Source organism: Mixophyes fleayi, chromosome 1, assembly GCF_038048845.1.
Source record: "Mixophyes fleayi isolate aMixFle1 chromosome 1, aMixFle1.hap1, whole genome shotgun sequence".
NCBI lineage: Eukaryota > Metazoa > Chordata > Amphibia > Anura > Limnodynastidae > Mixophyes > Mixophyes fleayi.
Window position 1 is genome coordinate 153,346,344 of NC_134402.1, and position 26,969 is coordinate 153,373,312.

The following is a 26,969-nucleotide window of genomic DNA, read 5'->3' on the forward strand; positions in this document are numbered from 1 at the left end:
GCCTAGGTGTAATCCTTGATTCACAACTGTCGTTTATTCCCCACATCAAATCTATATCTAAATCATGTTACATACATCTAAAGAACATTTCCAGAATACGCACATATCTGACACAAGACACCGCAAAAACATTAATTCATGCACTCATCATCTCCCGCATCGACTATTGCAATTCCCTCCTTACTGGTCTTCCCAAAGTCAGACTTGAACCCCTACAATCTATTTTGCACGCAGTGGCTAGACTGATTTACCTTGCAAACCGTTATTCCTCTGCTAAGTCACTCTATCAGTCTCTACATTGGCTGCCTGTAGTTCAACGAATCCAATATAAAATTATTCTACTAACATACAAGGCCATCAACAAAATTGCACCAACATACATTTCCTCACTGGTCTCGAAATATCTCCCTACTCGACACCTCCATTTTGCACAAGATCTACGTCTCTCCTCCGCTCTCATCACATCCACCCATTCTCGGTTACAGGATTTTTTTTCCGGACTGCACCTACTTTGTGGAATTCCCTCCCACGCACAGTAAGACTTTCCTCTAGTCTTCAAACCTTCAAGCGTCCACTGAAAACCCACCTCTTCAGACAAGGTTATGATATTCCTCAACCATCATCTTAATTTCCCTAGATTACCCTATTACCATCCTCTACACTGCTAACGCAAGACAACAATCTTCTGACTAACATAGCAACACACATAGCCCACTCAGTACTTTTACCTTTGCTGTCTGGCTGGTCCATTGTGCAATATGATGTAGCACATGCCCTTGTGTTTCTAACTCCTATTGTCCTATAGATTGTAAGCTTTCGAGCAGGGTTCTCTTACCTCTCTGTCTGTATGTATTACCCAGTATTGTCTTATTAATGTTTGTTCCCAATTATATTTTTGCCTGAGATTACTGAGATTAAGGTTGCCCATCACTGACCTAAATCCATAGGGAATCTTTCTCCTGGTTTGAAGTTGTCCAAATGGAAGGCAATACAAAAAGTGAATTAATTAACTTAATTGACTTCAAAGGGTCAACGTGCAAACAGCCAATCATTGCAGTTTTCCCACACTCCAGTAAATGGATTTAGGCCTAAGAAAGTGGTGAATCACGGTTTTTGGTGAATAAAAACAGATGAAACTATACATTATTTTATTTTTTATTTTTAAATACAACATTACTAACATTTCTAAAAAGAAAAAGTGGAGATGTTGCACATAGCGATCACTCAGATTCTAGCTATCATTTATCTAGTACATTCTATAAAGTTATAGTTAGAAACGAATTGCTTGTATCGGCAACACCTCCACTTTTCCTTTTTAGAAACTTTAGTAAATATACTTTGTCGAAGTCAGCAAATTGGATAAAGTCATTTCAATTAAAGTCGAGCAAACTTGGTTGTCTTTGTCTGAAAAGATGCGTACGGTACGCTATGACGTACAAGGGCACGCTACGGTGTGAAAGGGCGTACGCATTCACTACACGTGGCAGCAACAGTAATTGGTCTTTTACCATGCATTCGCTCAAACACGCATACTTATAAAATAGTACACATTAATGGTAGTTGCAACACATAGTCAGTTATGTCGAAATATAGTAGTATTTATATGTTATATTAAAGTTACATGCATATTAGTGAAATATACGGAACAGGTTGAAGGAATCATATCATGAGTGGTATAATAATAATCCTCTTTACATTTGCTACTGTTTGGTTCACTCTGCGTAGGAATCGCAGAGTGCATACACAAGTTATGAATGATAGGGAATTATGAACTACTTAAGACTAAGGAATCTTGGCGGGAAGAGCCGAGCATACCCCCTGGAGAGGTGACCCCCTCCTTTGGATTCCTTAGGATGAACTAGCCAATGATTGACAACCCCTTGGACCTTCCTGAGACCTGGACCAATAGATGCAAGCTATACCACCTTCATTGTATTACTGTATTTCTGTGTGTATAAAAGCAGCAGCTTCACATCTAGTGTTCAGACATCTTGTCCCCAGACTTCAGGATTGAATGACTGCACACTGGATCCAGAGCACCTGCGATAAGTAACGGCTGTATTTATTACCACTTCGCTTGAGCATATTATTCCACTATTTGCGAATAAATCTTTGTGCGTTGGAAACACAAATCGAGGTTCGACAATCGTTATTGGTTAGCAACAATACGCACATAACAATTTGGGGGCTCGTGAGCTTTGGAGGTTTCGTTGCCGATGATATGCAAGACCAACGGATTTCGGTTCCTCAACAAAGGGTGGAGATGCGTCATAAATGGGTAAAAACGCAATGTGTTCAAAACCTGAATTTTACTCTGTGTTGTGAAACCGAATGTCCGTTTTTGCATTGTCTAGGGCACGCTAACTAGAACCTAGGGACAAAAGAGAAAACTGTTTCTTTTTTGGCATTGTGCGTTTTAACCATATTACATTGCTTTGCGTATGTGTATTTCCTGCTGTGCGCACGCAAACTTCCGGTAGATTTGCCACGTGGTTAAACAATCGTCTTGATAGTTATTATATGTATATAGTATAATTACTTGTGAAAGCCTCTGAGATATTATTACTGTTGTTGGGAACTTTTGATTTTCTGCGCAGAAAAGGTGTATAGTGTGTGATTTTGTAACGTAGATACACTGTTTACTATTCATTGTGCTCAGTTGCTGTCTCACGAGGCGGATTGCCCAACTGAAGGACGGTATACAGGGCAGGTATACCGAATGCGAAAACCGGGTTTTCGCAAAGCGCTACCAATAGATCGCAAGGTTTGCTAATAATTAGTATTGGTAGGCAGTGCGATCTAACCGCACCGTTAGTGCGAATTGGTGAAGCAGCTAGGAGGAATTATATTGGAAAGGCTGGTTGATTGTATCGACTTTGTTCTCCCAGTTATAATAAACTCAACGGGAATTTGAGATAGCCGGGCTATCGAGGAACTATTTCTGTGTTAGGGATTCTTGTTCGGAACAAGAGAAAGCGAGTGGACGCGACTATTGGAAATACGTTCATAAGAGCATTAGAGATCTCTAGCGGTGATTGTAGCAACAGGTTTGAAATTGTTGGCCGGAAGTAACAGAGCATTGCGGTGTGTCTGTGTTCCGTGTAGAGTGGTGTTGTTTAACATGGGTGCTAAGGATACTATAGAGAGGGTCAGTGGACTGCCTAAGGAAGGTCCTATTGGTTCAGCGAGATTTCTCATGTGTAGAAAATATGGTGCATACGCAACTGCGTATTGCGACACGTGGGTCAAGATGACCAAAGATTGTGATAGGCCTTTCCCAACAATAGGAAGTTTTAATGCAGAGGTACTAAATACTGTAAAAGATAAAGTATGGTTGATTAAGTCAACGAAAAAGAGAAATAGAAATAATGATTGTTTAAAATTGTGGCAAATGGAAGGTAACACGTGGCAGAGCAGTAAATGCACAGCGAAAGTAGGCGTGGCGAAAAGCGTGTGCACGGCGGAAGTAGCCGTTGAGAAGCATGGCGAACTCAGCGCAAGCGCGCCCCCGCCACCTTATGTGGCGGGAGCGGTAAGTACAGCCGTTGTTAAAACTGAAAAAAGAAAAATTGCTAAGTTGTATCCTGTTTTAAGCCAGTTTAAAACAAGTGTATCAGAAGATGAAGATGAACCCACTGTGATTTCGGCCATTGCCCATGCTGTTAGTGTACTAGAGGCTCAGCGCAAGTATGAGAAAATGGCTAAGATAGGTGAGAGTAGCGTGATCACTAGGAGTAAAAGCGTTCTAAATCTTGAACCAGCAAATCCTGTAGTGTCCCCTGAAGTCAGTGAACCAGAGGGTGCGTACCCAGTCCGCACAATATCAGTTCCTAATGGGAAGCCTGATAAGGATGGTGTAGTTCCTTTAAGAAATGTTACAATGCATTGTCCCTGCACTAGATCAGAATTACGTTTCATTATGTCTGAATTCCCAGATCCTAGAAAGGAGTTGGCTAAATGTCAGAAATTTGTTAAAGACTTAGGAAATGCCCACGAACCTACCAATAAGGATTGGCGTGTAGTGTTGAGGGCGTGTCTTCCTCCCAATACTAACATACAAAAATTTATTGAAGATTGTTTGTTGGAGGAAGATGACACCTTGACTGATGAGATTAACCAAAAAAATATAGAAAAAATTGTCAAACACTTAGCCATCTATTTTGCAGTAGTAGTAAATTGGAGTAAGATTTTCACCATTAAACAAAAGGATAGTGAAACAGCAGCAGATTACTTCATTAGAGCTATAGCAGCGATAACATGGTTTACTGGGATATCCAACATAGGGGAGGACCCACATCATAGGGAAGTAGCTGTAGGAGTATTAATGGATGGCCTTAGAGAAAATGTAAAAACCAGAGTACAAACCACATTACCTAATTGGAGAGGCATCACAGTAGATTCTCTTAGGGAGTCTGCTGTGGAGCATGACAAAAACCTTTTTAGGAAGAAGGAAGAGAAAAGTGATAGGTTGATGACGGTGAGTATACAGGCTCTAGAGGGGATGCATACACGACCACCAGCATACAACCCATATAACCAGAAACCTAAAGTGATCAGATGTTTTAGGTGTAACGAAGAAGGCCATTTTGCAAGAAATTGTAAAAAAGCAAGACAGGATACACATATGGATAGGGAATCATATAGGTATCCTCCACGGAGAAACACACATAGGCAAGAGAACACACAGTTACCTGCGCATGTTATAGCAGCAAATGTTGCGCGGGAAAGCAATAGTCAGTGCTAGGGGTCAGGTCATACCTGTAGTCTACAGCCAGTGAGGTTAACTGAGAGTCAGAGTGAAGAACCAACAATGATAGTTGACATAGCTGGTAGGAAACAAACCTTTCTTGTAGATACAGGGGCGGCCCGATCTGTAATAACCTCTCCTTTCAATCTACAGGTGTCCAGTAAAACTATTCCAGCTATGGGGGTAACAGGAAAGGTGTTACATTATCCTCTAACTAAACCAGCTGAGGTTACTATCGGGCCCCTGCATACCAAGCATTCGTTTCTCTTGGCTGCGGCGGCTCCTACTAACTTGCTAGGGAGAGACTTGTTATGTAAAATGGGATGTGTCATACACTGTACTTCTGATGGTGTGTTCTTAGATATACCGGAGAAGGTCGCACATGAGGTACAGGATATATTGGACACCCCTCAAAGGTTAATGTTACACTCTCCTGTTATAGAACAAAGTCCATCTCAAGTAAAGGGGATGTTGCTGGAAATACCAGGTTCACTATGGACCAGAGATGGACAGGACACTGGACTGATGGCAAACGTAGCCCCTGTCATGGTCGATCTAAAAAGTGGTAGGATAGCTCCAAAAATCCCACAGTATCCATTAAAACCGGAGGTGGAACTAGGGGTATATCCTGTTATTGAGAGGCTGTTACAACAAGGGATTTTAATTCATACAGCCAGTACAGCAAATAGTCCCATTTTCCCTGTGAAGAAGAATGGGGGAGGGGCTATAGATTAGTCCAGGACTTAAGGGGAATTAATAAAGCTGTTGAGAGCCAATTCCCCGTAGTGCCGAATCCAGCTGTCATCCTCATGCAGATTCCACCGTCTGCCAGTCATTTTACTGTCATTGATCTATGTTCTGCTTTCTTCTCAGTCCCTCTTCACCCTGACTGCCAATACCTTTTTGCATTCTTCTACAGGGGAGTGCAATACACATGGACCAGACTACCCCAGGGGTTCATTGACAGCCCCAGTATTTTCTCCCAAGCCTTACATGACTGTTTGCAATCCTTTCAACCCCACAATGGGTCTGTTCTAATTCAATATGTGGACGATTTGTTGCTGTGCTCTGAATCTTTTATGTCATGTTTACATGATACTAAATTGTTGTTGCTTCATCTTTCACAAACAGGGCACAAGGTGGCAAAAGATAAATTACAGCCATGTCAGACTAAGGTCAAATACCTAGGACACTGCCTCACTAAAGGGCTAAGACACATGACAACCGACAGGATTGAGGCCATACAACACATGACTCTGCCGCAGAGCCAGAAGCAGATTCATACTTTCCTGGGGATGTGTGGATACTGTAGATCCTGGATCCCAGGTTTTTCTATTCTGGCATTACCATTGCAGGAGCTAGTCTCTTCCTCAAAACCAGAACGTGCTGTACACACAGAAGAGTCAGAGCAAGCGTTCTTTAATCTTAAAGACAGTCTGACTAGAACACCTGCATTGGGAATACCTGATTATGAAAAGCCTTTTGAGCTATTTTGTACAGAAGCTGATGGCTGTGCAGCAGGTGTCCTCACACAGAAACATGGTGACGCTAGCAGACCGGTAGCATACTACAGTGCACAATTAGACAATGTGGCAAGATCACTCCCAACATGTCTCAGAAGTGTAGCAGCAACAGCTCTTCTGGTAAGTAAGAGCGAGGACGTAGTATTAGGACATAACTCAACTATCTATACACCCCATGCTGTATCAGCTCTGTTAAATTCAGCCCAAACCAGACATGTTTCTTCAGCTAGATTCACAAAGTGGGAACTAGCCCTGATGGCACCCTCAAACATCACCATCAAACGATGTAGCACCTTAAATCCAGCTACATACCTTCCGTATGTGTCTCTAGAGACACAAAGGGTGGGAGGTGAGGAGACCCTGGTTGATGATGAGTTAGGCAAGAATACTGACACGCATGACTGTATGGAACACCTGAATCAGACCTTTACTGCAAGGCCCGACATACGTGACACCCCCTTAGAAAATGTAGATTTTACGTTTTATACAGACGGAAGTTATCATAGACAGACAGAGACGGGAGAGCTATGTACTGGTTACGCTGTTGTAGACGATCAGGATGTGGTAGAAGCTGAACCCCTTGGCCCACCTCACTCAGCCCAGGTGGCGGAACTAGTAGCACTAAGGAGAACGTGTGAATTGACAGAGGGTAAATCAGCCAATATATATACTGACTCTAGGTACGCCTTCGGGGTAGTGCACGATTTTGGGGCCCTTTGGCGTCTTAGAAACTTTACGACAGTAGCAGGTACACCAGTGGCACACTCACAACACATAAAAGGACTTCTGACAAAGATACAGTTACCTAGAACAGTAGCCGTCATAAAGTGCAAAGCCCATACCCTTGAAGAAGACCCAGTGTCATTGGATAACAACAGGGCAGATGAAGCTGCTAAATGGGCAGCAGGGCAACCTATGACTGTATCGACCGAGACTATGATGGTTTTTCAGACATTAGACATGCAGAAATTAATTGAAATGCAAGATTTGTGTTCCATACAGAAAAAGGCGGTCTGGAAGGCAAAGGGATGTGGTCAAGAGTCCTCAGGACTCTGGAGGGATGGACAAGGTAAGCCTGTAGCTCCCCGAACATACTATCCAAGCCTGGCTGAAGCAGCACACGGCCTGACTCACCTGGGTAAAGAAGGTATGTGCAAACTGGTGAGAGCATACTGGTGTGCTCCCGGATTTTCCTCTCAGGCTGGTAAGAAGGTAATGTCATGTCTTACTTGTTTGAGAGAAAATGTCGGGAAAATTATTCCAACTGAGCCATCCCACATCCACCCTACAGACGGACCTTTTCAGGTAATACAAATTGACTATATCCAATTACCACGGTGCAGGAATCTAAAGTATGTGTTAGTGTGTATTGATGTGTTTTCCGGTTGGGTAGAAGCATATCCGGCAGCCACTAATACTGCTGTGTTCACTGCAAAGAAAATTGTGCAAGACTTTGTGTGTAGGTTCGGTATCCCTAGAATCATTGAAAGTGATAGGGGTACCCATTTTACTGGTGATATCTTCCAAAATATGTGTAAACTCATGGGAATCGGTAGCAGACTTCACACCCCTTACCGACCACAAGCCAGTGGTAAGGTGTAGAGAGTAAACGGTACTATAAAGAACAAGCTTGGTAAGATAATGGCTGAAACTGGGTTGGCATGGCCTGAGGCTTTGCCATTGGTCCTCCATAGCATTCGGACCACTCCTAGACCTCCTCTTAATCTGTCCCCATTTGAGATACTGTTCGGACGACAGCCTCATTTGATCGTGAGTCCACAAGACGACTTGAAGTGTAATAATGAAGTGACTGTACAATATCTTATAAGAATGAGTAGACAGCTAAAGCAACAACAACAAAAACTAAAAATGCTGTCACCTGGTATGCCAGAAACGAACTGTCATGATGTTGAACCTGGAGACTATGTTATGATCCGCAATTTCTTACGTTCAGGTTGTTTAACAGACCGTTGGGAAGGCCCGTACCAAGTGCTGCTGACCAGTACTACATCACTGAAGGTTGCAGAGAGAGACACTTGGGTCCATTCCACCCACTGCAGGAGAGTCCATAATCCGGAGAAAGTGCAAGATAAAACTAAGACCGACGACATAGATCTGTCACTTGTGAGTCTGTTCCGGAAGACCTAAAGCCTGCAGTCGAGACACCTGAACCAGAGACGTTGCCTCAGAACTATCTTTCCAGCGATGGAGTGGCAGTTTTTGTTTTTCTTTTGTTCCAGGATTTTCCTTGTTTTTACTTTTTCTAGGACATTCTATTTTTGTGAAGGAGGATGGAGGACGGAGGAGAGTTCTGGTAGTGATACGGATGAGATGGAGGCAGAGGAAAAGTTATTAGGATACTCAAAGCAGCCCATTATCAGACTTGGTCCGGGGGTTATGAAAAGGTCTGCTAGCTCAGGAACTCGGAGGCAGTGTGAGGGGCTATTGTCTGATGAGTATTGTATCTGCAAGTTCTGCGACTCCCTAGTTGAAGAGAGATGCATCCAACGATGCCAGTCCCCCAGTACTCTGAATATAGGCGGGCATCCTTTGGAGGATTATCACTCCCTGGTGGGTAAGGTACTAAACCAGACCGAGTGTTGGGTGTGCTCTCACGTGCCACAAGGGCAGCATAATATAGGACTAGTGCCATTACCTCTAAACATATCCGAAGTACTCGAATTGAGGGGTGGGAGGCCCATAGACGGGAGGTACAATAACACTAGGTCCACTAGTCTGACGCTTCGACAATACTCAATAGGCAGATCTTTGCTGTGCCTAAATATATCTCATGCAAAGCGCCTGGAGAATTGGGAGGCTGACCTATCAGATCAGACAATGGCTCGCCACACTCATTTTAGAGGGAGACTCAAGAGGTCACTACTAGGCAGGAATGTTGATGGAAGTCACAAATTAGGGCGTATAACCAAACATAAGAAGTTATCCATTGGAAAAGTCTCTACAGATAAATGTAAAAATGTCATTAATGCCGACACGTATCTAGAGCAAATGAAGACACTAGGCATGGGTAGTTTTATCAAAACTCTGTGCGATATAATTCATGGGCATACTGTTCCTTATGTTCTCCCTGATGATGTGTATTTTGTTTGTGGAAGGAAAGCTTACTCCTGGGTGACTCCGAGTTCCAAGGGCTTGTGTTTCTTAGCTAAACTGGTTCCTGAAATCATGACTATTACTCATGAAGAAATGGTTGGTATTCACAAGACTACATCACCACCATACATACACACACAGTATGAACACCGTGGCAAGAGAAATATGATTCCTGGTGAGAAATCCATAGCTACAAAATTGATTAGTGAAACTGCTGGTTTCCAAGTTATGGTTGCTCTAGATCTCACCAGGACCGCTCGGGGAACATTAAACTTTAAATATATCCAAGACCTAGCTAAATTAATAAATAATATCACCGAGATGATGACACTTTCAGGTATACTGGAAGGGAGCTACAGGCATACAAGAAGGAGTAAGTGCAACATAGACTGGTACTAAATTATCTCACCTCTATTACTGGTGGGTACTGTGTGACACTGGCCACCCAGTTCGGTGTCAAATGTTGCACGTACATCACTAATAATACGGATGACCCTAAAGAGGTTATAGACCGGAAGATGGATGAAATTCTGCAGCTGAAATGGAAATTTCGAAAGAGTCACAATTCTTCATTATATGAGGTCGGGGAGAAGGTGGCGGGTTGGTTCTCGTGGTTGAACCCTGTGAAATGGTTCTCTGGTCTGGGGGAGTGGGTAGAGGAAATGGTTGCTAGTGTAGGTAAGCTCCTTCTCCTTATACTGGGTGTCATCTTAGCAATTGGTTTAGTTGTCAAATGTGTTCCTACTGTGTTGAAGTGTGGAAAACGGTCTCATAGTAGTAACACCGAGAAAGAGACTGAAAGGGTGGTACCAGATACCGAGATCATGGTCTGTGAAGAAGTATTGTATAACCCTGAACTTGAAACAGTGATTGGGTGATAGTTTATTACACTATCAAAGGGTGGAGCTGTCGAAGTCAGCAAATTGGATAAAGTCATTTCAATTAAAGTCGAGCAAACTTGGTTGTCTTTGTCTGAAAAGATGCGTACTGTACGCTACGACGTACAAGGGCACGCTACGGCGTGAAAGGGCGTACGCATCCACTACACGTGGCAGCAACAGTAATTGGTCTTTTACCATACATTCGCTCAAACACGCATACTTATAAAATAGTACACATTAATGGTAGTTGTAACACATAGTCAGTTATGTCGAAATATAGTAGTATTTATATGTTATATTAAAGTTACATGCATATTAGTGAAATATACGGAACAGGTTGAAGGAATCATATCATGAGTGGTATCATAATAAACCTCTTTACATTTGCTACTGTTTGGTTCACTCTGCGAAGGAATCGCAGAGTGCATACACAAGTTATGAATGATAGGGAATTATGAACTACTTAAGACTAAGGAATCTTGGCGGGAAGAGCCGAGCATACCCCCTGGAGAGGTGACCCCCTCCTTTGGATTCCTTAGGATGAACTAGCCAATGATTGACAACCCCTTGGACCTTCCTGAGACCTGGACCAATAGATGCAAGCTATACCACCTTCATTGTATTACTGTATTTCTGTGTGTATAAAAGCAGCAGCTTCACATCTAGTGTTCAGACATCTTGTCCCCAGACTTCAGGATTGAATGACTGCACACTGGATCCAGAGCGCCTGCGATAAGTAACGGCTGTATTTATTACCACTTCGCTTGAGCATATTATTCCACTATTTGCGAATAAATCTTTGTGCGTTGGAAACACAAATCGAGGTTCGACAATCGTTATTGGTTAGCGACAATACGCACATAACAACTTCTTGGAGATAGATTTATTAAAAATCGTGTTTGGTGGCGGTTTTATACTCACACATCGCTGGCAGTTTAGTACTCCAAACCACCACATTTACTATAGGGCTATTTGAGGTTGGGTTGTTAAATGTCTAGCAATGTGGGGCGGATTGAAAATAGCTAAACCGCATAAGTTAATTATAAATTAATTTCTGGCTGTTGTTCTTGCTGTTTTTGTGGTGGTTTTCCTGGCAATTTATCAAACAACAGCTTAGTAAATTTGGCTTTGTGTATTTTGATCATGTTAAAAATCGGTATATCGATTTATAAAGTAGTGGCTTGTTAAACTGTGGTTTTCAATCTAGCGGTTTGTATTTTAGTAAATCCGGCGGTTTCATCAAACAGCCCTTTAGTAAATCTAGCCCTTGGTGTCTATTTATTTTACTTTTAGGTACTTTTATATTCCAGCGGGCCCTGGCTACAAGTGCATGCTGGCATTTACTGCTCCACATGTTCCTGTATGATCTGATGTCTGTAGCTTTACAAGCTCCAGTATACCTAATGTGTGACAGGGCTTCCACAACAGCACTTAATGATTTGCATTTTACAGCGCATGGATAGCATAGTGAAGTAGATTTATGCTGCCTGTAGTTGGACTTACATCCAATTCTAAACTAAGACCTATAAGTGCAATAACACCACATAAAATAATTCAGCGAGAAACAAATGGTACATGACTGCATATACTTTCACCATTATTATATATTTTATTTGTATTATGAAATAATATGATACTTTTAGCTGCCATTTGTATATTTTATTTCTCAAATATAGAACATAAAATGTATTGTAGGTAATTTTGTCAGCATCATATTGTTTTATGGCTCATCCTGGGATATTTGTTTTCCTTTTATTGCTTTACCCTTACTTTCTCTGTAAATGTAACAGTTGCCTTGTGTCTCTTGAGGGTTGACTGCCGCAAACATTTTTTATCTTGTAGATGAGATTTTAATTACACACTGCCATGTGAAATCAGTAATATCCAATTTGGAATGGTAAACATTAATTTTATTTTGCATTTGCTTTGTATTCTATTTAAAGTATCAACATTTTTTTTTTTTTTTTTTCATTTAAAGAAGATTATTCAAAATGACACGTTTCTTATTAATCAAGGCTTTTAAAAACATACTAGTAGGTTAGTTGACTGCTATCAAATTGACTCTAGCCTGTGTTTCTGTCTGTCTGTGTGTGTGTTAGGGAATTTAGACTGTAAGTTCCAATAAAGGAGCACAGTGGCCTAGTGCCTCACAGCACTAGGGTCATGAGTTCGACTCCCGACCATGGCCTTATCTGTGTGGAGTTTGTATGTTCTCCCTGTGTTTGCGTGGGTTTCCTCCGGGTGCTCCGGTTTCTTCCCACACTCCAAAAACATACTAGTAGGTTAATTGGCTGCAATCAAAAATTGACCCTAGTCTCTCCCTCTCTGTCTGTGTGTGTGTGTCTATAGTAGGGAATTTAGACTGTAAGCTCCAATGGGGCAGGGACTGATGTGAATGAGTTCTCTGTACAGCGCTGCGGAATTAGTGGCGCTATATAAATAAATGATGATGATGATGATGAATAAAGACAGGGACTGATGTGAGTGACAAACATTCTCTGTGCAGTGCTTTGGAATTAGTGGCACTACATAAATAAATAAATGCTGATGATAAAGTATTGCAGGTATCACATTTCATCAGTAAAATTGGACTACTAACGTGGAACAATTAAGTAGTTACCTTTAAATGCATTGAGCAGAAAAATGTGAACTGATGATAGTGTCCCTTACCAGAAAATTCCTTTCCCACTAACACTAATTGCACCTCTTTGTCAGTTAGCACAGAGAAAGATTACTGAACAATTAACAAATCTGCAATAGGTGCAGCAATGTCTGGTGAGTTTAAATCCAGCAGTGTTGAGTGATGAGAAGAAACAGCGAAAACAAAGATGAGACTTCTGTTAAGCTGTGATATTACTGCTTTCCAGCTGCTGAATGTTTGATGGACTATGTAATTGAAAGTAATTAAAGAAAAGTTATAAAATATATGAAAAAAAAGTAGAAGAACACTAAACTTTGATAAAGAAATATACCAATTAGTACATTAGATCAAAAATAAACAAATACATTGACACTTTTTTTACTTTTTACATAGGTAAATCCAGAATTCATGAGTTCTTACAATGGTAACCCTGTATATGCATATCCTAGGTCTGCTATGATGTCAGTAATCATGTATGTCCATTGTATCACTGAATGTAATAGTTCAATTGAATGGACACTGGCAATCGGTAGATATTTATAAAAGTAGATAGACAAAGGTGGCCTTTATCCATAATAAAAATGTTCAAAGTCTATGCACACAAAAAATTGGAACAGAATTGGACATTTATCATAGATACTGATGCTACAGTAACAGGCATAGGTCATTGAATGGACAGTGGTATATATGAATAAAGCTAGACATTTATAAGTGTAAATAGATGAAGGTGGGCTGCACCCATACTAAAACACTACAAAGACTGTGCACACTATATATTGAACGTTAGACAGCATGCATCATGGATTGTGAAGAGGCAGTAAGAATTTCATAAAATAGTATCAGTAGATATTTAGACAAGTAGATACCCAATTGTAAAGTGACAGGCAGAGGTCATTGGATGGATAGTGGTATATATGAATAAAGTTAGACATTTATAAAAGCAAATAGACAAAGGTGGGCTTTACCCATACTAAAAAACTTCAAAGACTATGCACCCAATAAATTTGGAACAGTATAGGGCATCCATCATAGACACTGATGCTACAGAAACAGGCAGAGGTCATTGGATGGACAGTGGTATAAATGAATAAATAGATGAAGGTAGGCTGCACCCATAACAAAAAACTTCAAAGACTAATACTACACACTTCTCGTTGGACAGAGCATTCATCGGAAGCCAAGAGTGGAACTTTCAAATTCCTTGTCTTACTTATAAGTGGTTGTATATGCTACAAGTAAGGTAGATCTGTCTGAATAGCAATATGTGTTGTACTACTGCCCTTATGAATCAAACAAGAGGACTCATATATATTTGACAATTACCATGTATCATTATCCACATCTACTGAAGGGTTGTTATTTGTGAATGTCAGATTTTTTGCATAGTTTTGTGAGACTGTTGTTCATGTTTTGTAACAAACAAATTTCCAGTTTGAGGTTAAAATGTCAATCTCAATTCGTACTTTTGACTAAGCACAAGCATAGTATCTGATCAAGTACAGTTGGTTCTGGACATCCTGAAAAACTGGGTCTACTTGGTTTGATGCTGGAAGGCCTGTGGTTTTTGGAGCCCAATGTGCCTGTGCCTCCGGAGAAGAGGGTCTGGAGGTGACCTGAAAATGCACTCGTGGTGGAACAAGAACCCTCACCTTACACAGAGTAAGGTGCCACTAGCACAAGGCACTCAATACCCTTTTAATTTCTTGGTCCTGGCCTTTTGGCTGAATTAGAACATTTTTTTAAATCCCACTGGCCAATATGTCAGGGCCTACGAGATTACATGCACAAAATATCATTTTAACAGTACAGAGCATCTATCATTGATGTATATAAATATGTCATGTATATTATTAATATGTAGTGTGTGTGTGTGTGTATGTATATATATATATATATATATATATATATATATATATATATAAACACAACAATTGATATACTCTGGCGCTATCTACCACATCGGTAAGTATTAAAAAAATATATATAAAAATTCACAACACTGTATAGTATCAGATATAGTAATTGATAGTCCACAATCACTTCACTCATGTGTGAGTGGCAGCCACGTGTAAGCCTGTATCCAGATGGTCAATCCAGAAGAAAACAGTCACTAGAACAAAGCACAGGCAGGGCACCTCATAGTGTAATACCAGGATAATAAAGGACAGAATATGTATATATATGCGTACCGTCAGGTAAAGATGTATGATCTAGACTCGAGTGGATCCTCTTTGAGAACTGTAACACTGGATCTCAACTTGGGAACAATTGAGGAATGTGGAAAAAGGCAAACATAGCATAATATTGTAATGCAAAGGATAATGCACCACGTGAAACTTGAAACACCACAGGATATTCAAAGGGTGTAGAGTTCAAAATTCACCAGGGTATATATATAAAATATCTAGCCCAGAGAAACCACACACCACTTTTATGTGTGAGCAATAAATCAAATGCGTACCAGAAATATGAGCATAATAGCCAGAAGATGTTTCCTTGTAGGCAGCTGTATCCTAGTACATAGACACCATATAGTTCACCGGATACAGCTGATCAACAGTAAGGCTCGACGCGTTTCGTCTTGATAATCACAAGACTTCCTCAGGAGCACAGAAAATATATACACATATATGATAGTTAGACCAAAGGCATAATGTTAAAAGCAAGATGGAATCGTCCTTGGGTCCTCCCACCCTGGTGTGATACATATGTTCGACAGTTACATGATTGACATAAAATGGTGGGCACCCTAATAATGACAGGTTTGGAAAGTCGACAATAATGACATGTAGGGGGGTATTCAATTGTTAGCGAGACGCGATAAAATTTCGCGCTCGAAAAAGAAAAAAAATTCCGCGCTCGTTTATTGCCGTTGGAGCGCTCGTTTTAAAAACAAACTCGCTCAATGCAAATGTTTTTTTGCATCCTCCGCCTCGCGCTCTACTATTGGTCCTAGCGAGTTTGAAATCTAAGGGGAGTGTTTTACGCAGGCAGCTCAGTATGAAAAAATAATGCAGCCCACAGCAAACTGTCATTTGCTGATAGCTGTTGGCTGACTTGGTTGGTGACTGCTGTGGCTTGTGACTCCTGAGGCTTGTGACTCCTGACTGCTCTCCATTGCTCTAATCTTCGAAATTGGATTAGTGAGTTGACTCTACACTGCACTATACACACTATTTTTTATAAAAAATTACATTTTTTTTTTACAATACAGGCAAATACACACAAGAATATACTACATACCACACTTATTTAATTGCACCCACCACACACACACACATATATCTCCTTATATATATATATATATATATATATATATATATATATATATATACATTTACATACACACACGTTTAAAAAAAAAAATTTTCTTTTTCCTGTATTTAAGCAATTGCAGTTTTGTCTTGTTTTAGGATAAAAATTGAATTAGTTTGCATTTACTTCTTTGCAGTCTACATAGATTGTATTGCACGTAGTTTTGTCCCTTAAAAATTATAATATAATTTAGTTAAAATACAACTGCATATATTTTTATCTAGTGTTACATTATTTTTTTGCTGTATTTCTACAATTGTATTATTGTCTTTTTCCCTTCAATAAATTTAATTAGTTATCATTTGGTTTTCTGTAGTTTATAGATTGTATTTAACCTAGTTTGGTCCTTTAAAAATTATATTATAATTTATTTTTAATACAACTGAATTTTTTTTTTTAGTCAAGTACTTGTGTAGTTTAATTAATTGTTATTACTAGTGTATTATAGTAGGATATTGTACTGTATCCTTAGGCAAGTGTTGTTAAATAGTCAATAGTTTTTATTTATTTTTGCAAAGAAAATTTATTAGAGTAGCCATGTCTAGGGAACGTAGGGATTCTTCTTCTTCTTCTACACAGGGAACCCAAGAAGAAATTGTCAGCAGTGGCGAGGAATGGAGAGACCGACCTGAGGAGCGCCAAGAAGAAAGAAGGCGGCAGCAGTTTGTGAACAGCGTGCAAGCCAGCACAAGCACCCAGCAGCAACATCTTACAGAGAGTGGATCTGATGATGAAGAAGGACCATCTGTAACACGATCCAGGCGCTTCACACTTGAGGAGAATGAAGTCCTTGTTGCTGGGGTACTGCAACATTACGAGACACTGAAGGGTGCCCAATCGCTGAAGGCGTCCTTCAAGCATAAGCAGAAGATTTGGTCCCAGATTGCCTCTGCTGTGTCAGCAGTAGGTGTTCGAGTCCGATCAGTTGCGGTTTGCATGAAACGCTTTCGGGACTGCAAGCGCACCAGGAAGGCAAAGATGGCAGCCGTTGACCGTCATTCTAGGGGAACCGGTGGTGGCAAGCCACTGCGCCTAAAATTTAAGCCTTGGGAGAAGAAGATGCGGCAAATTCTCAGTGATGATCTTGTGGAAGGAGTGGAAGGGACAGTGGACACCCTTAATCCATCCACCTTCCAGCCACGAGGTATGTATAATTGTCTATAAAAGTAATGATGTCAATTAAATTTGTACAAAATTCTAATTTTTTTTTTACAATTTTGCAGAACAAGATGCAGCACAAAGGAGAAGACATGAAAGTGAAGCAGTACCCCGGAAGAGAAAATCCAAATCAGGAGGTAAATGGCAAATGTATAATAAAGTTGGGTTTTTTTTGTGTTTTTTTTTTTTTTACTTGCCTTGCCAAAATCTTATATAAAGATGTACTAATAAATCTTTCTTTTATGTATTTTAGATTTGGGTTATTCTCAAGGACACAAGGGCCAGAGGAGTGTAGAAGGAGAAGGTATGATATAAAGATGCACACATGCATGTATACATGCTCCATAGATTACATACTTTACACTACACATTACACCCATTATAGTGCTAGATTTACTAAGCTGCGGGTTAGCAAAAGTGTGGCTGTTGCCTATAGCAACCAATTAGATTCTAGCTTTATATGAAAGCTAGAATTAGATTGATTGCTATAGGCAACATCCCCAATTTTTCTAATCGACAGCTTATTAAAGGAACCCCTAACCTTTTAACCTTAAAGCAATATTATTCACACATAACAGTTTTTATGGACAATATCACCTATGTTAAATAAAAAAAAAAAAACTGTTCCATAATAAAGTTGTTTATTATTTTATTAGGTTTTACATCAAAATTTAATCAAACATATTTGTGTATGTATGTACATACATCATCATCACCATTTTTTTTTTTTAGTGCCACAGATTCCGCAGCACTGTATCGAGAAATCACTCACATCAGTCCCTGCACCATTGGAGCTTACAGTCTAAATTCACACACACAGACACTAGGGTCAATTCCAATAGCAGTCAATTAACCTACAAGTGTGTGTATATATATATATCTACATATACACATACACATCTACATATACACATACATATTTACATGTTTATAATTTTGTAATAGTAAGATAGAAATGTATATCATTTGTCTAATAATACCAGGGAATTGATGTTACACTTGTTACTATAATTATTGCATGCAATTAATATATATCAAAAAAAATATTCTTCCAATGTAAAATGTAAGTTGTTATTTTTGGTGCATCTAATATTTCCATAAAATTGTCCAAAAACAAAAATGTAATGTTATTGCTTCTATATAACTAAAAAGAAATTTTATTTTTTATTATAGGTGTGACATTGCTTATGCCAAGACAAGTCGCAGTGGAAGTAGCGAGAACGGCTTCCAATCAAGGTATATATTGTGATCAAGTAGATAGAATATATTTTAAATATAGTACATTTTGCAAAGCTTATTATAATTATTTGTTACAGAAAAAGAAAGCCGTTTAACCAAGTCTACTCATCCTGCCAAAACTGTTGAACCAAATAAAAAAGGTAATTATATTTGCATTGTAAAACAATATGCATATATCTCCTTCTCTCTCTTTTACTGTAACTCTCTCTCTTGTTATATCACTGTCGCGCTTAGGTCTATCAATGTCTCTCTCTATTTCACTCTCTCTCTCTCTCTTTCTCTCTCTCTCTTTCTCGCTCTCTTTCACTATCACTCTCTCTTTTAACTGTCACTCTCCCTCTTTTTTTCTTAATATTGCTTTATCTCTCTCTATCTTTTCCTTTCACTATCACACTCTCTCACTCACTATTCCTCATTGTCACTCTTGATTACTATTTAAATCCTTGCCAACAATTAATAATAGCATCTAATAGTATTTTAAAATTAACTTACAGCTCACAAGAGAAGAAGAGTGACTGAGGTACACGTCTCGGAACCTGTTGCTGATGTACAGCAAGGTAATGTTTACACAGAATTAATTTTTTGTTTGGTCTCAGCAAACTTTTTTTTTAATGTGTCATTTTTTTTTTATCTATATACCTATCTATCTCTCTCTCTCTCTCTCTCTCTCTCTCTATCTATATATATATATATATATATATATATATATAGATATATATATATAGATATATATGTAATAATTTATTTTATCTAATTTATTTTTATGTATAGAAGCCCGACCCGTTGAAGAGATGTGTGAAGAAGGGGGAACATCAATAACCCTTGCTCATAGTCGTGAAGGTATGAAGATGTTGAAAATTGTGTGTACATAACTATCTAGCAATATAATCGTATTTTTTTTTCAGATCCATAGGAATATACATATTGTAATTGTACACATGTATCATTTTAGATAATGAAATGTCTCACATATTTTTTGGGTATTTAATAGACAAATTTTAATTTTTATTTGTTTATTTTATGTTTTAGAATCCATCATCCCAAGGGAACAGGTGGTAACACCAGTATCCACCTTTTATTCTCAAGCTGCCATGGAAGAAATAGCATCTCCTGTCGGCTCAGTAACCGGTGACTAATTTTTTTTTAAAAATTTTTTATCAGAATACATGCATTTCTCAAATTATTTTAAACATGGAAATCATATAATGTAATATCTGAATAATTGATGTAGTATTTTTTTTTGTTTTACAGAGCAATTAGAACATGACAGTGAATCACTGACATTTTCGCCAGTTGACAGTTTGGTCCACGAAGATGCTGCAACAAGATTTGAGATGCTACAGCAAGCCTTCCCCAACCTTCAAGTTCCAACCACCGAAGGGGAAGGTCCATCTCAAGCAAGGGTACCTTCCACAGGCACCAGTCTTCCAACACAACTGGTGCACGGTCTGCCAGAACAAGCCACTCGGTTTCATTCCATCACAGACTTTGCCAGAAAGATGGAAGGAAGGCAGGAAACATCTCGCCGAAATATGGAAGACAGAGTTCAGAGAATTGGTGACTCGGTAGACCGTTTAACGTCTGTTGTGGAAGAGGTACGAAGCTCCCGTAATACCACCAATTCGTTACTGGAGCGACTCATCACAGTGCACAGTGAAATGTCAGCATCTATTCAAGTAAATAACAACTTACAAACGCGAATGGCTGTTGCAATGGAGCAGAATACAGCAGTGTATTACCAGATGAATCAATCCATGGCACAGATGCATATGCTACAACAACAACAGACAATGCATCTGCAAATGCTGTCAATGCATGTAATGAATATCAGTGAAGAGCTGAGACTCCGGCGAGTACAGGGTAATGTTTCAGTCCCATTACCCGATTGGAACATTTCTGGATTTGTTCCCCCAACACCACAGCAGAGGACGTCATCTGCATTCCACACCCCCGTGGTGGAAGTAAGAAGAGCGGAGTCAGCAAGGAGGAGATTGTTACAGGAACATCCAGAAGAGGAAATCATCAACCCCGTCTCATCTGAGGAAGAAGGGTAAGAAAATGATTAGTTAAAAGAAGCGTATAACTGATAATAGGTGAGTGACATAAAAACAAAAATATGTCATATGTACAGTAATGTCTACTTTTCTGGATTAAAAATGCATATTAGGGAGAAATCATTGTTTTTTATATTTTATTTTTTAAAGTTTCTTATATGAATGTAAATGTATCCTAATTTCTATGTTTTACATTCAATTCTAAGAAACCCAGAAGCATCGTGGATCAAAATGCGTAGTGAAAGCAAGAGGATAACATCATCCAAAAGCATTACGTTACAATGTTATTTTGTATTTATTTATTTCTCTCTAGAATGCATGCCTGAAATGTCTGAGTCTCCGTGTGTGTGAGTCTCTGTGTGTGTCTGTCTCCTCGTGTGTGTGTGTGTGTGTGAGTTTCCGTGTGTGTCTGTCTCCTCGTGTGTGTGTGTGTGTGTGTGTGTCTGTCTGTCTCCTCGTGTGTGTGTGTGTGTGTGTGTGTGTGTGTGTGTGTGTGTATATATATATATATATATATATATATATATATATATATCCATATATACATAAATATATCTTTTTTTATTTTTTTTTATTCTTTAGAAAATTTAAGTAATCATATTTTTACTTTTTTATCCTAACACAGAAAAAAGTGAAATGTAAAGACCTTTCAACATCAGGAATGATCAGCAATGTTAAATATTTGGTGAGTTTGTTTCAGTTTATTCTTTTTCATAAAAATGTAATTTTTTTATTTTTTTTGCAGAATGGAAGGGATATCATGTGACATGGACAATGAATATTCTACTCCATACTGATCCTTCTTTGTTTTAAAAGTTATGTTTGTATTTTGTAAAAAAATACAGGTTTTACATACACTTCTTACTTTTTACTTTTTTAAGATTGCACCCAAATATTGGATGGATACAACTTTCAGGAATATGGAATCAAAAATTGTAGACATAACTAGAGTTTTCAGGTAAAAAACTATATAACTATTGACTTAGACATACATTTTTAATGCAGTCTATTTGAATGTTAACATTTTTCTCCTTATCAAGAGTCCAACAATAGGATATGTTTTGTGTCCATATCAACTAAAGCACTATCAATGTTCCAGTATTTAGATGTGAAATGTAATATTAATTTCAAAGATAAGCTTTTAATAAAAAAAATTTCTTGCAGATGTTCGGATGGAATTTGTGGATGTCATTTTAAAGAAACAGCTTGAAAATCCAAGGGACTGAATGAACTTAAGAAAAATGTATTAAAAATCTTATGTATTTTGTACAATAAAATTTTACTTTTGAATTTATTGTTCCTTTAATTATTAGATAGATACACCTTCATCAAATGCAGTTACCTAGCCAATATTTTAGGGGGATAGTATTTCCATTTTTTAAAGTTGGGATGTTGTACACTTGTTAACTGTGAACTACTGCAACCATTTTTGGAAAAAAAAAATGCAGCACATGACAATAGAGAGAATAGACATGACATTTTCATGTACCCTAAACTTTTTTGTATACATGTATGACGGTTGTAATGGCTCCTACTCTGATATATAGTCATTAGTGGTTAAATTTGCATACATATTTTTAATTTAATTAAATTTAAAATTAAAAAAGTTGTGCTTAGGTAAGAAATAGTATTATTAAATTAACTTTCAGGGAAAGAGTTGAATGTTTAACACTCAAGATAGCAGTTTGAGATAATTTTCAATGGGATTAAACTAAGTATAGCGTTTTCTTTAAAAAGGTATTGATACATATTATAGCAAAACAACGTGGGTGATAGGCACTATAGCAGGGGTAAGAATGCCATAATGACTAAACACCCACAGACTGTTCAGCGCTGGCCTGGATTCGCTAACAAGGGTGTTCCCCTTGAAAAATGTAAGCGTGCCACCCCACTATTGACACCCAGGCCAGTGCTGATACCACTAGGGCTCTTCCTACTAGGCAGGGGCTCTGGGTAGTAGGGTAATAAATGTGTATTTAGTATGGGAAAAAAAAAAAAAAATCAGATTTGTGGAACTACATGTCCCAGGCAGCCATGTTTGCCAAATTATTGTCCCCACGCTGCTACTAGTATAAGTACAAGCAAATTTTTTTAAGGGTTTACAACTACACTTGTAATACACAATTAACAAAAAAAAAAATTACAAAAAAAATTACCAAGCAGCCAGCCATCTGGAAAGGATCTTGCTTCGAAATTACGGAATAAGGACGACTGTTGCAAGATGAAGGAGTCATGGGATGAACCTGGGAAACCAACAACAACATTAGTGATTTTTTGCTTAGCATCACAAACCATCTGAACATTGATGGAATGGAAGTGTTTTCGATTACGAAAACATTCTTCCATTCGACGGGGTGGTGTAAGGGCAATGTGGGTGCAATCAATTGCACCCAGCACATTGGGCATTTGAGACAAAGCGTAAAATTTAGCTTTGACCTCACGCCACTCATTGGCAGACTGCGGGAAATTAATAAACATTGCAGTGTGCTTTTTGAGGGCATTTAGGACCTGGAACAGGATCCTAGAAAAAGTGGGCTGGGAATACCCGGCAATAACTGCCAAGGTGGGCTGAAATGTTCCTGAGGCAAGAAAATGCAAAACACCAAGCAGTTTGGCAAGTCCAGGGACTGCACGGTTACTAGGGTAACGAGGTTCCAGGTCCTGTTTTACAATCTCATACAGATTGTAAATTGCAGAGGACGATAGGCGATATAGTCTTCTCACCTCGTCCTCGGCCAATCCATCAAGCAAACGCCTGTTGCGGTACAGACGTGGCCTGGGGATCCTAGTCCTACTTGCCACACTGGACAATGCAGCCATTGCCTGTCCACCATTCTCTCCCACAGCCTCTCCCTCTTCCATACCCGCATTCACATCACAAACATCAACATTCTCTCCAGACACTCCCACATTTGCAGCACCTTGCATTTCATCCAAAGCAGTCTCCTCCATACATGCAGCATACATGTACATCCACACTGTGTCCACGAATGGCTCCATTGAAATGAGACAATAATTAAAAGGGGTGAATTTGAAACTAAAGTATTTAACTATTTTTAACAAAAATTGTAGGGAAAATGAATGTTTGTGCAGGGGATTAATGGACCTGTGAGATGCACTATTTTTATATGATATTAAATTGGTGTAAGTGATTAATTTATATGTTAATTTTGCAAACTTTACAGACAGACAACACCAAGCACAAATACGATACTTATCTTTAGGAAATCCTGGATAATCCACCAACGAACACTACTGGAAAATGCTCAGAAAGATTGGTATGCACAAAAAAAACACTGAGGCAACAGTCAGTTCACCACAGAGCTGATCACCACAACTGTACACTCAAGTGTTTGGAATGAAAAAAAAAAAATTAGTTTAAATAAAATAGGACTGCACCACTGATGGATTTTTTTAAAGGGGGAACTTTGAAAAAATATTTCATTATTTACACTGTATTTTTGTTTAAAAAAAGTTCTTTTAAGTTTTCAGGTTGTTTTAATTAACTTTTACACCTAATCTTCAGTTTAATATCTTTTTTTAATAACTAAAAAAAAATTTTTTTTACTTTGAGCAGACCAAGGAGGTGCGAGATGAAACTGCAGATTTTACTTTTTCACACTCAGCCTTAAAAAACAATTGAATAGCTTTTCCCGCTGAGCGTTCACATCCAGCCTATACTTTAACATTGACAAACGGTTAGAGCGCGATAACACCTTTTCGGTAAAAAAACAAAAACAATAGAATTGAGGGAGAAGTTTCCGCGCTCGAAAAAAAGGAAAAATAGCTAAAAAATGACTTAACGCACTCGAACTTCAAAACTCGCTAACAATTGAATACCCCCCGTAAAGTATTATTAGGATGACAACTGAAATGTAGACAGTATTTATTAGGTTGACAATGCAAATGTAGACTGTATTATTTATTAGGTTTACAATAATATCTCTAAATCTAGCCCTGTCCCAAGCCCTATCCCTAACCTTGCCCCTAACCCTGTCCATATCCCTAACCCTATCCCTTACCCTATAATAATACAATCGACATTTGAATTTGAATTGTCCACCTAGTAATACTGTCCACCATGTGAATTGTAGACCTAATAATACACTTGACACCTGAATTGTTGACCTAACGTTGTCGACTTTTAGTAAGTCAACCAAATGAATGTCTATGTCACGAAAGCCAGATAATGGGAATGGTCCTGATTGCTGCTGGAGTGACGGCTTACCCCAGCAAGGGAATATGGCCTTGGCTGCTCTCCAACGCAGGTTGCGGTCCTCTAGGTGGCGGAGAGCAGAGAATGTGCAGAACCACCAAGTAGATGTGTAGAGATGCACTGCAGAGAGCTGGAGCACTGAGGTCCACACAGTATAACTCTGGAACAGAACTGATGATGAGCGATGCTCTGCAGTGAGTCTACAGGTCTTGACTGTGAGGGAAACTGAACCAATATGGCAGTGAAGTGATGAGCTGCAGAGAAAACTGCTGAGAAGCGATGAGCTGCACAGGTAATTACTGGGAAGCAGTAAGCAGCACAAGTATTGCTGAGTAGAGATGAGCTGCACAGGTAATTGCTGGGAAGCAGTAAGCAGCACAGGTATTGCTGAGTAGAAATGAGCCGCACAGGTAATTGCTGGGAAGCAGTAAGCAGCACAGGTATTGCTGAGTAGAAATGAGCCGCACAGGTAATTGCTGGGAAGCAGTAAGCGGCACAGGTATTGCTGAGTAGAAATGAGCCACACAGGTAATTGCTGGGAAGCAGTAAGCGGCATAGGTATTGCTGAGTAGAGATGAGCTGATCACGTTCCTCCAACACCCTGTTTTTTGACCGCTTAATAAAGAGGTCACTAAATAACCCTCACAAAATTGACTGCACTAGAAAGTACTTTAGATTTTAGAAGAAATACAGTATATACGATTCTTGGAGTGTGCGGCTGCACTGACACATGCACTTGTTTTTTTGACTGCTTAATAAAGATGTCACTGAATGTCGTTTACAAAATTGATCTCACTACAATTTTAGCGCAAGAAACTGGTTCTTCACTTGATAAAAGTCAGATCACCAATGTCGGATTTTGACGGATTTCTCAGAAACCGAACCACTCATCTCTAGTATTTATGTGACTTTGTGTGTTTGAAGCATTTTATTCCATTAGTCAATGTGCACCTAAAAATGCACATTAATTCCCATAGAAGTGCCAATGACTAGAATTATAGGAATGAAACCCAATATAGAACATATCAGTTGTCCTGGTAAAGTCAAGTTCTTTTGCATTCCCCCGCAAAGTAAATGGGCCTTATCCACCTCTTTACTTGATTGAACTTGTCCTGTTCGGCGATTCCGTGAAATCTAATTTTTCCAGTTCATGGCAAAAGTTGGCGTTCTAATGTTGGTGGTTCTGATGCTGTTGAGGAACAAGCAGCATTGATAATGTTTGCATTGAGACAGTAGCTTATTATTTAAGCTTGGACCAATTTGAATGATTGTGTAACCAGCTCTGGAACTTCCTAAACATTCTCCACTGACCTTCTCTCTGTTACTAATGATCTCCTCGTGCAGCACCAACATTGATAGAAGATTATAGAAACTCATGTAATAATCAAGTTGGATTTTTATTCACCAATTATATTCAAGTGTTGCTGGACATACGATAGGCTTGTAAAAATCATGCATTATCATGAGAAACTTTAAGATTTTTCATTTATCTTTCTTTAAGTGAAATATGAATGCATTCATAATTTTGTAACGTCTATTGACTTCACAGGTCTGCTATGTTTATCCTCACTTTATATTCCTGCTAAGAAATGTAGCAGTATAAGACATATATATAGATATAAATTATGCCTCCGTCATTGGCAGGGAACATATAAATGATGCCTACCTGAATTGGTTCAGACTTTTTTAAATACAAACAAAAAAATCTTGTTTGATTTCTGGAAAGCAGATCTCTCAATCTAGCCCTGAATAAAGATTCTAAAGATAAAGGTGGAAATGTTCTGACATATGTCTCTGTCAGTAACAATAAAACTATATGTATCGCCATTTAAATGTATTGTAGTATTTTATTGGTTATTCATATGCTATTGCCATGTTTATATATTGAAAATTAACCAAGTTGTAATTCAATACAACTGTAAGTGAAAGTGTTTTGAGTATTTCCATTCCATCTGGATGTCCATTTATTGTTATAATGAAGTGCTACATAAAATCTTTACCATATAACAAGGTCCCAAGACAGCAGACTGCTGTGTGGATAAACATAAATAAAAGAAAACTCCCGATAGTGCACAGCAAAT

At 38.8% G+C, this 26,969-nt stretch overlaps 1 protein-coding gene across 1 annotated transcript; it reads left to right on the forward strand.

Moving 5' to 3' along the window:
* Nucleotides 1-16,758: 16,758 nt before the first annotated feature.
* LOC142139626 (uncharacterized) lies at nt 16,759-20,699 on the forward strand. The gene is made up of 9 exons (XM_075197445.1): nt 16,759-17,365; nt 17,445-17,516; nt 17,633-17,683; nt 18,553-18,615; nt 18,696-18,758; nt 19,113-19,175; nt 19,390-19,458; nt 19,648-19,746; nt 19,870-20,699. Exons 1-9 carry the CDS (start codon nt 16,759-16,761, stop codon nt 20,670-20,672), a joined length of 1,890 nt encoding a protein of 629 aa, XP_075053546.1. The 3' UTR covers nt 20,673-20,699.
* Nucleotides 20,700-26,969: the final 6,270 nt, after the last annotated feature.